We start from the raw sequence: 16,378 nt of genomic DNA, 5'->3' as shown, positions 1-16,378 counted from the left end.
GGCCTAGAGCATTCAGAGGATGGATGGATCAAACTACAGACCTAGAGCATTCAGAGGATGGATGGATGGATCAAACTAGAGACCTAGAGCATTCAGAGGATGGATGGCTTTCCTAGCTACATTGACAAAAAGGGGGTTTCTGAGCAGTTTACACAAGACAAGTGCTTGCCATACAATCACCAAAAACTCCAGTTCTTGCTGAAATGTCCAAATGTCCAAAGTTTTTCTATGATTTTCCTCAAGGTCTTGGTGTCTTAAAGCTCCAGTAGGCAGAATGTTTTTGGCATCATTGGTCAAAAAATGCCATAATAACCTTTCAGCATATTGTAATTCAAGTGTTCTGAGAGAAAACTAGACTTCTGCTCCTCCTCATGGCTCTGTTTTCAGGCTTTACCATATGTAGCCTGTGACGGGAGACTTTGACCAATCACAGGTCATTTCAGAGAGAGAGAGTGTTCCTATTGGCTGTGCTCTGGTCATGCGATCAGAACTTGGCGTTCCTTCACCAGATTTTACAATGGCAACGGCGTCACAAACTTTCTAATTTTACAGCTAAACAGTACACTACAAGATGATTCTGAGAACATCTGAGGAGAGAAATAGTCATTACAGTAACAGAATATTGATTCATATTTGATCAGCGCTGCCAAGTTTGACCGTTTGGTTGGAGTTCAGAGTGATTGACAGCCTGCTCTCATAGACAGCAGCTGGACAGCGGATCTCAAATCAGCTCTTGTTTGGTATAATGGTTGACAGTGTGGTCTAGTTGTGTTTGGTATGATGGTTGACAGTGTGGTCTAGTTGTGTTTGGTATGATGGTTGACAGTGTGGTCTAGTTGTGTTTGGTATGATGGTTGACAGTGTGGTCTAGTTGTGTTTGGTATGATGGTTGAAAGTGTGGTCTAGTTGTGTTTGATATGATGGTTAACAGTGTGGTCTAGTTGTGTTTTGATATGATGGTTAACAGTGTGGTCTAGTTGTGTTTGGTATGATGGTTGACAGTGTGGTCTAGTTGTGTTTGGTATGATGGTTGACAGTGTGGTCTAGTTGTGTTTGGTATGATGGTTAACAGTGTGGTCTAGTTGTATTTGGTATGATGGTTGACAGTGTGGTCTAGTTGTGTTTGGTATGATGGTTAACAGTTTGGTCTAGTTGTGTTTGGTATGATGGTTGACAGTGTGTCCAGGGTGCCCATTAGTTAATTAGGTAATGCCCATTAATTCCATTAGTTCCAAAAGGGCAAAAACTATGGGGTCAAGCAGTGAGCTGGGGTATGTGAGCCATGCTCACTTTTGCCTTGTCACGCTGGTATTGGATCAGTACTCGGCATCGGCCGATACTACAAGTTCAGGTATCAGAATCTGTACCGGAAGGGAACAACTGTTACTGGAACATCACTAGCAATGACTGGTGCCGGGACATTCACTGGCCATGCCGACTGCAAGTACGCTGGTACCACACGTTACTGCTTTGTATTACTGCTTAGATTTAACACAAATCATGTGGAGGCTGCAAATCTCAATGAAAATCCACTGAGATGCTTCTCATTGAGATGCACATTCCTGCTCCTCCTCCCACTCCCCACTCCCACACACACACACACACACATCCCAAGCGAGGAGTGAAATAATTGGACTCTGAACTTGTGTACATGTGTAAACCATAATGACGGTAAGCTTTAGCGCTGAAGTAGTTGGTAGCAAGAGGAAGATACTCTAAATCTATCTTCTGTGTAGTTATTTTTCATATTGTCTAACTTGATTTTTCTCTTTGTACATTTTGCTGCTGAACATGAAATATGAAAAAAGTACAATTCAGTAGCCTAACTAGGCTACTAAACAAAGTCTGAAAAGATGACTCATTGCTATTGTTTTCAACTGTTGACCTAGATGCGTTTGAGTAGTTGTGTTTGCCGTGTTTCCTCGCTGCTGTATTGAACATGCACTGTTGTAGAGGCAACCACACATTTAGATATTGCATATACACAGACAAGTTAGTGGAAAAAGAAAAGTGTTACAAATATCATCAATCATAGCTTAAGTTGTTCCATTTCATCTGTATAACGGAGAATTTTTTCCTTTACTTTTTCACCTAGTGTTATCCGTGGCTGTGTAGCATCAAGGGCCCCACTTTTCCCGGAGAGTGTCTGGGCCAGCCACTTCCCTTACCCCGCCACAGCTGTTAATACAAGACGCTATTATGAAATGATACAGGGCAGTGCAAAGAAAAACGCCAGAAAATAAAGTGGGAACAGGACAGCACAAATCCTGAGACACCTCCCTGTTTTAAATGCTCTCTCAGGCAGAAACCAGAAGTCTGCTGCATGGCCAGCAAAAACACACCACCACCCAAGGCCCCGACCAAGCTAAATCTCTAACCACCATTTAAAGCTGCAGTAGGCAGAATGTTTGTGGCATCATTGGGCAAAAATTCCATAATAACCTTTCAGCATATTGTAATTCAAGTGTGGACTAGACAGCCCTGATCAAATATGAATCGATATTCTGTTACTTTAATGCCTATTTCTTGCATAAAGTGCAGTAATATAATATTGATTCATATTTGATCAGCGCTGCCTAGTTTGACTGTTTGATCAGTGATTGACAGCTGCTCAGAGACGGCAAGACTCCAGCTGGGCTCTGATTGGTTGTTTTCCTCCAGTCTGTGAAATTGTGTAGATGCTAGTAGGAGCACATATTTGCTCCATTTCTACCCACTGCTGCTTTAAAGAACAATAAATGCCTTCCACTGATTTGAATAACCTTTGTAAATTGGGTGGCAAGTGTTGTCTTTTGATTTGCCTTTTAATGACAAAAATAAATACTGATTATTTCCTAAACACAGATTGTCCGATGCTACTTTATCTCAGAGTTGGCATACGCCACATACATAACATTTGACGGCAAGCTCTTCGAAGTCCATGTGCTTAATACACAGCATGCTCTGCACTTATGCATTCACTGTTAAGAGCAGTTTGAGGCGGACCCAGATGCAGACACAGGAGGCAGATGAAAAATGAACAAAGAGGCTTTATTGCCAAAAATGTGAATTTTGAATGAGCAAGGGGAAAAACTGGGGCTGGGGAATAAAGCAACACAGACAGGCAGGCAGGACTCCGAGGCACAGAGAAGACACACGTTAGCGAATGACAAAAACACGATCAGAACTACTAACAAGAAAACTCATAACATGAGCGGCCGAGGTTAGTCTACCTCTTGGGTTGAATCGACGAACTGGCGCTGAGTGTCTGAGGAGCCCGGGTATAAGTAGTGATCTGATCACTGGCGGATGCGTGGTGGAATCAGGTGAGCTGATTACGTCAGTTAGCGCGGGAACCTGCAGGTGTAAGGAGAACACACACACACACACTACCAGGCACGCCCACACAACACAGACAGGGGAACTGGAAAACAGGGAAAAGGGAAAAGACACACTAGGAAACTGAAGTTATGGCTGGGACCAGAACATTCACATCGATGCTAATACGGACATGAATTCATCTGGGTCCAGAGAGCGCTCATTATATTTCAATGAATGTCCCCATTGTTGTGAAACCAGCCAGGAGGCCAATATTTAAAATTCCCCTTTGGCTCCTGGCCGCAGAGGGCTGTGCATCACCAACATTTTTATGAAGACATCTGAGCCGTCTTTATATTAGAGTTTATTAACCTCCCTTTCATCCTCTCTTAATGAAATTTCACCTTTACCCTGTATTTGTTCTTCTGTAGTCGGGGCCGGCTTAAGGCATAGGCCATATAGGCGGTCGCCTAGGGCGCCACCCTCTGGGGAGTGCTGGTCGCCCTCTAAAAGAATAATAAAACAAAAATAATAATACTTAAAAAAAAATACTGGTGGACATCCTTCCTCATTTTCTGCATTGAGGTATTGCGATATTATAAGTATTGCAACTTGATATTACGATTTATTGTAATTTTTGTTAACTTTTTTAACACTAGACCATGGGAACCATTTGAATCATACACTTATAGGAATCTCTAAATTAATACAGTAAAAATTTTTGATTTTCAGCATGTATGTAGTCAGAGATGTCCTGAAATCAAATATATCAGTCATTTCCAGGAATTATACAGTTTTTTTTCCCAGCAACTGAAAAAATCAAGAATAAAGACATTTCCCTCTTTCTTTTTTTATTTATAAGGGACATTTAATGTTTTTTACATCTGGTGAATATAATCCAATCAATCTTATTTCTATATATGGATTTTGTATATACAGTTCCCTTTGTGAACACCTTGTTTTGAAAACTGGAGGTAGTCACACGAGGAGCCTATACTTCTGCTAACTTTGCCAAGTCCGTCTCTAGCTCTCTCTTCAGCTCCGTTCTCTTTATCCATCCATGGTCAGCTCCGTTTGACTGTATTTAACAGAAATGTCAGTATATGGGTGCTCTACAGTTGTAGCGTCGGCCCATTTGACCATGGAGACGAGAGCGAAAGCCGGCTCGACCGCACGTTACCGCCATACGTTAACGTTTCCTGTCCGTAACAGAGTTAGCATGCAGCTTTAGCTCTGCTCTGTCTAGCTCTGCTTCTCCTGCAATGTGTGAAACCCAAAGTGTTTCCATCCTTTACTGGATGTGTAGTGTTTACCACTTTAGATTTTTTCGTTTCGGCTCTCTGCGGCCGACTGCAGTTTGTTTTGGTTGACGGATACGGAACGGATATGACGTCACATTACTCAGACTACAACAATAAAAGCGGTAACTTCCTTCTACCTCCACATAGACACAGATGAAGAAAATATATTGATTCTAGAATTTAAACATCAATTTAAAAATTATAAAAAATTAAATTGCGATACATAGGTGACCCCTAAAAACCATTGTGATGTCTGATATGTGTTGCAGTTTTAGTTTAGAAACCCTGCTGTGCTGCTCTTTGCTGTGCTCTCAATAAGCAGAGGAACTGGGCTTCACTTTCAGGTGTTTGTCAGCTCCAACATTGTGCTTTTTCTGTGTGATCCCCCTGTCCTCTGCCCTTCACTTTGAGGTTTTCCCAAACAGTTCATCTTTATGTGATAAAAAGGACAATCGGATGTCAGATTTTAAAGTGGTATAACACCCTTCTAGGTGCCGGGCTACACACTTGCAGCCTTGCATGTTTCTGGAGTGCAGTGGAAAAGGAAAGGGCATTATTAAGTTGACATAATCTCACAGGGAGACTTTCATGGCTTTGTGTTGGAGAGGTATTGCGACTTTTACTTGATAATGTTTTGGCCATTTTGCTGTTTTTGATGGATGCCAAGATGTTGAAGGTGTTTGTCAGTGCACGGAGTGTGATGATGAATCACATACTGCAGCAAAAGGGTCAGACTGCAACCTCTTGCATGTTAGCTTTTATAGGTCATCTCCGCGATGCCTCGGTGCATCTCGGTGGAACAGTTCCTGTCCAAAGGGGTCTCTCTTTTTTGCACATGCAAAACTCCAAAAGAATCCTTTTGGACAAACTGTGGGCGGAGGAAGTTAGGTTTGAATGTCAAGTATCATGTGTCTAGGCAAAGGGTTCTTGTTGAGTTTGCAAACCCCATCATCTCTCCTTGCTGCAGTCCTTAGTGTACCACCATCTGGTCCACAGCTGAAAACTATTAAGAGCCGCTGGAACTTCCTCTCCCACTATTCCTCCCCAGTTTGAAGACAAGTAAGTAGCTTTTATGTCAGCTCTGTTGTTGTTTGCATGTTTCTCTCCGTGGATCTTTTATTTAACTTCTGTAGCGGTGCGAAGAGAATGTCATGTCACGTCTGCAGGAGTTTACTGTGAGAGAGTAAACCTGGCTTTTAGATTAGACACCGAGACACCACGGTTGATTCAACTGAGGAATTCCGGGACTAAATTCATAAACAGATTGGAGTTGCGATGTCTTATGTGCTGCGCTTTAGCCAGCAAGATTCCAGAGCCGGGGTGAGAGCAAAGTGAAGAAAACAAAGGATCTTTGTTGATTTGCTTTTCTGAGGCATTATGTACGGACCACAGTGCATGCTCTGCTTCTATTCCATGTTAAAAGGCTGCTGCCTTAGTGCATATGGGTCAGATTAGTGACTGGCTGAGAGGCATTTAGAAATGAGACGTAAACTTTGCTGCCTTTCTTTCTTTATTTCATTCTTTTTTTTAAATAGGTCTTTTTAAACATTGTCAAACTTCTGCATTTGGATTCATTTTCAGCTTGTTGTTTGGGCTTGAGAGAGGACTCCACAGGGTCAAAGTAGGTTGTGCTCATTCCCAGAAAGAGTCTTTCCCAAGCTAAATTCCAAATGTTTGAGTCACTGAAGGTGAACTGTTGGACTCTGGACATGGCTTTTGATGTGCTTTTTGGAGGATGATATCCCAAGTGAGTGAAGTGTTGGCTCATATTTTCCACAGTTTTTACAAAAAGTTCAGAAACACAGTTCAGACTACATATTGTGTATTTGTAAGGGGTTAATGTTACATGTTGAGGTTTTTTTACAAGCTTTTTTGAGTGTTTTTTTGTTGTTGTTTTTTTTGCCTGATGTTCAAATGTGTTCCGTTATCTTGTCATGTCGTGACTTCTGTAACCGCATTCTGTGGTTTTAATTAACCTTTAATTGTGGTTTGTGTGCTCATTTAATTTTGTTGTTAGGCCTAATAAATAGGGCTGGAACGAAACACCTATCTTCAGATTTGATACTATCACGATACTTGGGTGCCGATTCCATATGTATTGCGTTCTCGCAATACATATGGAATCATGAATATTGAATCAATATTATGATTCATTGTGATTTTTGTTTACTTTTTTTACACTAGACCATGGGAAAAAATACACCTATAAGGACTTTTACTTTGGAAAATCTCTAAATTAATACAGTAAAAATATTTGATTTTCAGCATGTTTGTAGTCAGAGATGTCCTGAAGTCAAAAATATCAGGATCATTGTCAGACATTATTTATGAAATCTTTTTCCAGCAACCCAAAAATCAAAAACTAAAGACATTTTCCTCACAAATCATTGTTTTTCTATTTAATTTATAAGGGACATGTAATGTTTTATACTTCTGGTGAATATAATCCAATCAATCTGATTTCCATAGATGTATTTTGTATGTACAGTTCCCTTTGTTAACACCTTATTTTGGTCAGCTCCATCGGGGCCATTTGACTGTATTTAACAGAAATGTCAGTATATGGGTGCTCTACAGTTGTAGCGTCAGTCCATTTGACCACGGAGATGAGAGTGGCGGCCGGCTAGACCGCACGTTACCGCCATAGGATAACGTTTCCTGTCCGTGACAGAGTGAGCATGCAGCTTTAGCCGTGATGTCTAGCTCTGCTGTTCCTGCAATGCATGAAACCCAAAGTGTTTCCATCCTTTACTGGATGGTAAAGTATGTTTGCCGTTTTCTGCTGCTGCGTTTCGGCTCCCTTGTTTTGGTTGACGGATACGGAACGGATATGACGTCACGTTACTCAGACTACCACAATAAAAGCGATAACTTCCTTCTACCTCCACATAGACTCAGATGAAGCAAATACATTGATTCTGGCATTGAAAAATATATTTCAAAATTGTAAAAAAAAAAAAAAAAATGCCTAGGTGTATTGATTTTCTTTTCTCACTCCTACTAATAATGTTGGAGTATTCAGAATAATGGGGCATAAGCCAGGTATGGACTCTGTATGGACTTTCCTAGCATGTGTGCTGGTAAACACATACTCCTCTAGTGAAGGATTGAGCAGACCTAACCTGGTGCTTCCACTGCAGCTGGCAAACACCGAAGGGAGACTGAGGAAGTTTGCAGCTCAGTGTTAAGTCTCCGTGTGTGTGTGTGTGTGTGTGTGTGTGTGTGTGTGTGTGTGTGTGTGTGTGTGTGTGTGTGTGTGTGTGTGTGTGTGTGTGTGTGTGTGTGTGTGTGTGTGTGTGTGTGTGTGTGTGTGTGTGTGTGTGTGTGTGTGTGTGTGTGTGTGTGTGTGTGTGTGTGTGTGTGTGTGGTCGACGGCTCTCCCAAGAGGGTGCTGTTGATTCACCAGACAGGAAGCTATTAAAACAGGCCGGACACTGCAGCTGCCAATCAAAATGAGTGACATCACAGTCAGGTGCCAGGCAAGGCGTTGCATTACACCACGGTGTGTCACAAACAAACAGAAAGGTAGCCAGGCTTTGTCTGCTGCCAGACCTTTCTGCAAGTGGCTGCCAAAAGAGCAGTCTTTGCGTTAAGAACTTAAAGCTCTTAATGGTGACTTTAAGGGACTTCCTAAGCTAATTCACAGGATCGGGATTGGGGCCAATTAAGGCATTCTTTAGACATTCAGTATCGGGTATAAAAAACCTGATCCATTTACAATCCTTTGTTTGTTGTCGCCCATTTTACTCTGAGAATGAAAGCTGTGAAATAGGGTAAAAAATAATAATAAATAATGAATAGATATTGCAATGAAACTTCCCCAGTTGATGAGTTACATTAAGAAAATTATTTTTTGCATTACAAGTTTTCTGAAAGTATATTTAAATATGCAAACGAGAAATGATCTTATTAAATATTTGTTAATTTACATAAAATTCAGGTTCATAATTCTTCATTCAATATTCATTTTGTTGATATATTAGAGTCACAGGTTTTTATGGAGGGACTTTTACATATCTATTTTTATAACTCCATAAATCATCAAATACTGTCAACAGCAATGAACTAGGCATTTTCTCCATGTTTTTAGTAATAAAATGTTCTATAAATCAGGCTTTGAATGGTATACGGATGCACCTATTTATCGGCCCCAACATCGATATCGGACGATATTCGTCTTGTTGACTGCTTTCGGCCTGTCAACAAATTAGATGACATTCGCCGTTGGCATTGGCCGGCTGAATGTTGTGTTGGTTATTTGCAGTCAGCCTCAGACAACAGTAACCAGCTGCTGATCAGAGAAGAAGCCGCTGGCTGGACACGGCTCTGACTGCCATGCCATGCCGTGCCGCGCCGTGCGCATGGTTTGTTTACAAAGGAAAGTGAAAGACAAAGTGGCCATGTGGAAGCATTACACTGTCTCATAGAAAGATTAGCGACAAGAATGTTATGTTCAACGAAATATTTAGAAGTAAAACAACAGTTTCAAGATTTCACTATCACTGTGGTCTGGATGGGAACGGACCTCGTGTGTGCGTAACGTGTCACCAGAAGCCTGTCAGTCCAACGAGGGGCGGCCGAGCACCCAGTACGTTACAGTGGGAACAACAATTTTTTTTTTTTTTATAAAACAGTCACGGTCTAAGACCTGCTCTATATAAATATAAAGCGTCTTGAGATAACTTCTGTTATGATTTGACGCTAAATTGAATTGAATTGAATTGAATTGAACTATATTCTAACAGTAGTGCATGAGACAGGTAATTTGAAAAAAATCATGTCCCTCTGTGTCCCCTGGTGCTCCTAACGGTATCTGCAAGATTTCATAGACCGGAGGAAAACAACCAATCAGAGCCGAGCTGGAGCCTTGCCGTCTCTGAGCAGCTGTCAATCACTCGCAAACTCCGATCAAACGGTCAAACTAGGCAGCGCTGATCAAATATGAATCAAGATGCTGTTACTATATTGACTATTTCTCTCCTCAGATGTTCTCAGAATCATCTTGTAGTGTACTGTTTAGCTGTAAAATGAGAAAGTTTGTGACCCAGCAGCCATGTTGAGATCAGTTGAGAGAATACCAAGCACCGCCCACCAGCCAGAGCACACACGAGGAGGAGCAGAAGTCTAGTTTTCTCTCAGAACACTTGAATAAAAAAATGCTGAAAGGTTATTTTGGAATTTTTGCCCAATTTTGCCAAAAATATTCTGCCTATTGCCACTTGAAGTCTTTTTTGAAAACACTGGAACACAGCTCCAGTGGGAGTTTCTTTATTATTATTTTTTAATTAAGAATAGCCCTTTTTTAGCCTCACTCCCAGGTGTGCCACACCTCTACACTGTTTTATGTTCATGATGGAAATGAAGAGAGGCAGTCCAAATCCCCTCCATACTTCCTGTCAGAAGAGATTCCCACTGATGCCTGTCTCTCCCCAGACGTTATAACAAAATAAGACATTATACCGCTATACAAAATAAACAGGGAGGGGAGGCTGTATTTTCTTAATGCATTGTGATATCGCAGCAAATAATATCGAACTTGCTTTGAAGAGGAAAGCAACAGTGCATTTAAATCCAAAAAGCTGCTTCTCTAACATGCTGAGGCCACTGCCAAGTTCACGATCAGGCACTCCACATACTGCAGAGTAGTTAGCTGCTGAGAGCTGCACAATCCATCCTCCCTGTCTTTGGTGAAATGTCAACAATACCAGAGTCCTCGGTCATCTGCCCATGCAATGTCAACAGCAGCATGTTGGACCTGTAAATAAGGAACACAAGTTGTCTTTTTCAGCAGCAAAGATATTCTGTTATGGCAGACTGAGGAATGTCCCAGTCCCCACCCTGAAGCTTGTTCCATTTCACTTTTCTCCAGCCCTTTCCAGGGCCTCTGGAGCAGTACAATATCCCCTTACTGTGAGAACCCACATACATTAGATTTGTATCTGCAAACTACATTTCTCTCAATGATATGCCATACTGTATATCATTGCGTGCCTTAGTATGTACACTCTACAGTTAAGGGTTTCCCCTTTTTAAGGAGACAGTTGCTTATCATTGCACAGCCTGTTTAATGCAAAATCAGAACTGAGTGAAGCTTTCTCTCATAGATGTGTCTTTTTTAAGGATGGTGTGCTTGTTTGTCTCCCAGCAGTAAGAGAAGATATTTGACTCAATAGCACAACTCCATCATCTTGCACCTCCCTGCTACTCAGTCAGAGCTAATGACCCAGTAACCTCCCATTTTACACTGATCCATTTGTTTTCACATACAGTACTTTGGTTTTTATGTCATTTCTCAGTCCCAAGGACTATTGGTTGATAATGCCTTTTACATAACAGCTCATTTTCTGAATGGCATCGTTTATGTCACATTCATAATGGCTGTTTGTGCATCACAAAAGGCACTATGCAGCAGTGGCTGGTGGTGTAACAAGCCAAGATTTATAGTGAGAAGCACCAACAGAATGAGAGGAAGGATAGAGTGCCAACCATCTTAAATGTGCTCTTATTTGCTACATTTCAATTCAACAATGTAACCCAATACATTTGACAATGAAGTGTTGAGATACAACAAGTAGAAATCACTGAGGTAGTAGTATATACTACAGTACACATGGGGGGCATTGAAGTAATCCGTGGTGGAGGTCTTCACAGGTCCACCCATGTACTATATAATATATATATATATGAAGTGGACGTAGTCACAGTAACGTTACCCGCTGGTTTGTGGACTACAGATTTGAAGCCTTGAGTTTGGCATTTTGGCCGTCGCCATTTTGTTTTTTGGCCATCGCCATCTTGCAACCAGAAGTGACACAAGAAGGTGGAGCTAATGGTGCCTTCAAATGAAACTGGTGAGTTTGTGTTTACAACATGGGAAATCATGTACACAATATGCTTGGCGTTCAAGTGGTTAAGTCGAGAACACCGCTGCTAAGCAACGGCAATAATAACGGTACTGTCGAAGTAGGCTCATTTCCTCATAGACTTCTATACAATAGATTGGATGGATTGGATTGAAAGATTGGATTGGCCCTCAAGTGGGGGACGATTGGAAGGCAGTTTGATGTTTTTGTAAGCGTGATATACGAGCACATCATGCCGATCTGGTTCAACATGCTATAGCACTGAAAAACATAAAAGAAACGCAGCTGACATTGGATTCACTGTCTAAATGTAAAGTTACAGGCTAAAAATGGATGTAAAAATGACATGAATAGTTCAACTTCTTTGAGTTTATAAAATTCCAAGCTAAAAATGGATTTAAAAATGAAATGCAATGCAAAAATGAAATGAAATGCATGCAATCCAAAATTAATTCATGCATATAGATGAAGTGATCAAGTGGCCGTGTCTCTTTCTCATATTGTGGTAGGTAGGTAAGGTCGCTTGCTTTGGGGGGGGTTGCTTCTTTTGGGCTTGTATCTATAGATCTGGTTGCTTATTTCTCTCGCGAGATCTGGCTCCACTGCTTCTCATATGTGCCTTTGTGTGAAGCTATCATGGTTTGAGATAACAACCGGTATGCATAATTAATCTCCCTCGTTTGATTTTAAACCTACCAATATACTAGAACAGTTCTCGATTTCAGATTGCAAGGAATTACTTTTAAAGATCTATAAATTTAAGATTAAGTTGAAGTTGAATATTGGTATATTGTTGGTATGAATGCATAAGGCAGAAATATTAAAATACTACATATTTTTAAAAAATGTTTTGCCATATATATATATATATATTTGATGTGACTACCCAGATCCAATGAATCTTGTAGGATGTTCATGTAGATACAGTTTTCATCAAGGGATATGTAGCGCCTCTGGTACTGGATGGGAATAATGAATACGCTAACATCTATCTAGGTTCGATGAGCAGTTGCCTTAAATAACTCAGGAGAGTTATTATAGAGTTGAACAGTTTTTATTGCATCACCGCAATTAAACAACATTCAAAATGCTGCACATATGTATCAAAAATATGAAATGAAATGTAAAAACAAATAAAAGAGAGCTCTTTCAAAGTTCCCTGAAAATCAGTGTCCTTTAAGATGAAATCCTCTTCCTTTAATTAAGATGATCCAAAGAGTGCCGTTTCTGTCTTGGTGTGGGTGTAAAGTGAATACACCACCACATTACTTCAGGTTTCAGTATTTTAGTTCCAACTACTCGGGTAGTGCTAAAAGTGTGTTTGTGTTCTTATCTGGTATCCAAATGAATTGAGCAGTCAGATGTCCTCTGTGGCAGGTCCTACGGTTGGCCACACCGTTCCCACGACCGTCCACGGTCTCACTGGGTTTGGCTCGCCATCACTGAATCCTCCAGATTCTATTGTCGTTTAATAGAACCAAAAAGAAAAACCAACCTACACAAATAGTGTAGGATAGTAAGTAATCTTGCTCATTCACTTCTTATCTACTTTCACAGTATCTCATCATGTATAACCAATAACTAAGGATATCCTTTAAAACAATCCAATGGATTACCATACAGTATCTATTAATACAGCTGGTATTTTAACTTACAATGAATTATTCATCCATCTTCTCAAACACTTTTTATACACTTTTTAATATATTTCACCTTTAACTATGAACTAACTTATGTTAAACACACACATGGAATGAACTGGTATTATCAAATGAATTACTGCTATTTAAATTAACATTTGCATTTTAATAACCAAAATCTGTTGCATCACGGTGCAGTTGTACTAGACCATTACTATGTGTTAGCCTCACTTAACCAGAGCGGCTGTAATGTAACAAAGCACAATACAACTTTAACACGCTATCATTAATCTACAGAGACCCCCTAGACCCCTAGACCCCCTAGGAGAACATTGTTGGTAACTCGTTCCCTCCACTTAGTAACTCGAGGGAACGAGTTAATAAAAATGTTCTCCTAGGGGTCTAGGGGGTCTCTGTAGATTAATGATAGCGTGGTGAAGTTAATGTTCTCCTAGGGGTCTAGGGGGGTCTAGAGGGGTCCGTATGAATCTACCAACCAGAGCCAGAACTGAGCTTAGCGATAGCTTTAACCAGCGATCAGCATAAAGAATCTAACAGCCTTAGCTAGCAGTTAGCCTTTAGCATTAGTGATCTTTGAAGCAGGATTAAACAGTGATAGAACCAGCACTACAGTTAGTCAGATACCTGACACAACATCCTGGTAACCTCAGCTGTTCTTTATGAACAGTATCTGAAGTTAAACAGTGATAGAACCAGCACTACAGTTAGTCAGATACCTGACACAACATCCTGGTAACCTCAGCTGTTCTAATAAACAGTATCTGAACTGAAACAACAGGTTGTATGCATACAGAGTGTTTCAAAGTTTAAAACAGAAAGTAGTTTCTCTTGTTCACCGTTGGGACTCCAACTAAAGACGTAGCTCAGCAGCTTAGACTTTTACAGAAAATAATACTTTCTGAACTACTCTCTGGCGTTTTATGCCGTGTTAGCTTAACAGTCTTTTCAGAGCATGATTTCACGACGTGTCCAGGTAGAGATCTCAAGGGAAGAGAAAAACACAGGCTGCACGTCACATCTTCTGCACTGGACTTCCACAGATTGCATGTTGCGCCCCCTGCTGGGAACAATATGCAACTACCTTTCTAAATGACAGATCTGGGTTTAGTAGCCCTATATTTCATATGGTTTACAGATACAACATGTTGGCAGTTTGGTTCCAATTTCCAAATTTCCATCTACTAAAAACGTGTAATTGCTCAAGCTTCCCCTGATAAATGGAAATACCAAAGATGGAAAAATTCAATACATTTTCTAAATTGCCCGGGCGGGCACACATTAATTTGTTTGCAAAGGCAAAGATTGAAATAGGCGGTAGCGGCAGCCCTTGCATATTTTCCACAGTTAAGGATATTGATTGTGAAGCAGGCTGACAGCCACCTAGTCCTGGGCAGCTTGTCCTTGCAGTCACTCTAGATTGCTGAACTCCCATGGGGAATTGATGCAAAGTCCTGGAAGCAGTCAACGCAAAGTGTCACATGTTAGAGATGCTGTGCAGTTAGACGCTTTCCATTTGTAAAAGAAATAGCTAATTTTTGTCTGTACGTAGCGCAGTATGAAGGTACTGTACCAGTTTCTGTGTAAGGGAACAGCCGGGACAGTGGGGTGAGTTGAGCTAGTTTTTACATCTTCAGAGTGAGTTCATGACAGAAAAAACTCTCAGACTAAAACAGGTACATAAATTATATTTCAGGATGTGGTGCAGCCTTGGGAATGATCACTTTAGATCTAAAATAAACAGTTTCCAAAATATGGCTTTACAAAAAAAGTGGTCTCTCTTGGCTTGAGACAAGGGAGAGGATAAGTTGAGCCATATCAATATATAATATCAATATATAATATATAATATCATATAAATATAACTTCACCTGTATATACTGTATAATTTATGCTTTATATTACTCGTATACAACATTTTATACAATATTTCATCAGTACGCAGCTTATACTTAACTCTTATTCATCAGAATATAACATACGTATGTCTATCCTCTGCACCTTAACTGCACTATATCCTCATTTGCATATAGTGTCTTAATAGCACTTTACTAGTTTGCACTCAAGGTTAGATGCAAAATAGCATTTTATTGTATTGTACTTGTACTATATGCAATGACAATAAAGGTGAATCTAATCTAATAACCTCATATTGTAACTTCCTAAAGCACTAAGTAATGTGTGACATTTTTTCAAACTTGTCTCTAAATGTTCAGATAGAAGAATCATGACTTCTTGATCATAAAAAAAATCACTTCAAAGGGCAAAAGATGTTTGGTTTGTTTTTTTAACCTAAATGTGCTTACCACTTGTCATAAGGTTTTCTCTTCATCACAGGGTCAATAAAATGGATGACTCTTCAAAAATGTGTACGGTCACAAGACCAATTTTTTCTACGGTTGCCTAGAAACAAGGGGTGGCTCAACTTCCCCACCCCCTCAAAACACCAACCCAACTCCCCTACGTTTCAAAGAAATAAGCAAAAGTGACTTTGACCACAGCCCACATTCATCTCTCACTTTATCCAGACTGTCAGTAGAATAATGATGTGGTTTTTTTGTGAGATCATTTTATTACTAACAGACATCGTGGAGATGATAAGGTAATAAAACACTAAAGGTCAACGTTGGCATCTCTTGTGATGACTTCACTTCATGGGTTTAGATTTAGGTTTTGTGCCCTGTTAAAGTGACAATATGTCCTAGTCCTGTTTAAAAAGACCTGAAAATAAAGCAACAGGAGATCATAGTAAACAATGTCACATTTAACTTGCCTACATCACCATTCTTTGACATGTTCTGTGCTGTAGAATAGTACAGGACACTGAATACTTTATTATCAACACCACAGGATGAGAACTAGAGCCTGAGCCACAGATGATGAGTATGATGTGGCCCAGTGGTAAACAACTGTAATGCAGATGGTCTGGGAGTTTAATGGGAACACATTCTGACAGCTAAACATTGCTTCACTCTCAGAGGGTGGGGACTTTTTTGCAGAGAAAACATCAGACTGTATGTTGTTTTCAGACTTTCTACCATTTGAGTTAAGGCTTGAGGTCAAAGCCATTTTTAACTCACTTCTCCCTGCTGCTTTTCCAGGTGGAATATAGACAGACACTCCGGAGGGACCTCGGAGACACACATTTTCCACTATGAACCGCGCCTTCAACAGGAAAAAAGGTGAGCAGAAATAACTAATGCTCATATAGCTCATGGAATTTGGCATCGCCTGTTTTAGCTTCAACAGTGCCACAGGC

At 40.4% G+C, this 16,378-nt stretch overlaps 1 protein-coding gene across 23 annotated transcripts in view; it reads left to right on the top strand.

Annotated features, from left to right (window-relative positions):
* Window positions 1-16,378, top strand: part of gulp1a (GULP PTB domain containing engulfment adaptor 1a) — a 167,642-nt gene that overhangs the window by 88,313 nt on the left and 62,951 nt on the right. For 6 of the 23 annotated variants that reach the window (XM_074658083.1, XM_074658099.1, XM_074658093.1 and 3 more), the window contains one exon: window positions 16,221-16,301. The exons of 10 other annotated variants lie outside the window; for them this stretch is intronic. In XM_074658083.1, coding sequence (XP_074514184.1) covers window positions 16,274-16,301 — 28 coding nt within the window. In that variant the 5' untranslated portion in view covers window positions 16,221-16,273. Of the gene's footprint in view, window positions 1-5,374; window positions 5,658-6,199; window positions 6,346-15,994; window positions 16,134-16,220; window positions 16,302-16,378 lie in introns of those variants that run through there. 7 more of the 23 variants (XM_074658084.1, XM_074658086.1, XM_074658085.1 and 4 more) reach the window with 7 other exon arrangements.

The sequence above is a fragment of the Sebastes fasciatus genome, chromosome 14 (genome assembly GCF_043250625.1).
Source record: "Sebastes fasciatus isolate fSebFas1 chromosome 14, fSebFas1.pri, whole genome shotgun sequence".
NCBI lineage: Eukaryota > Metazoa > Chordata > Actinopteri > Perciformes > Sebastidae > Sebastes > Sebastes fasciatus.
The sequence above is the reverse complement of the archived record's forward strand: the minus strand, read 5'-3'. Positions and strand labels throughout refer to the sequence as shown.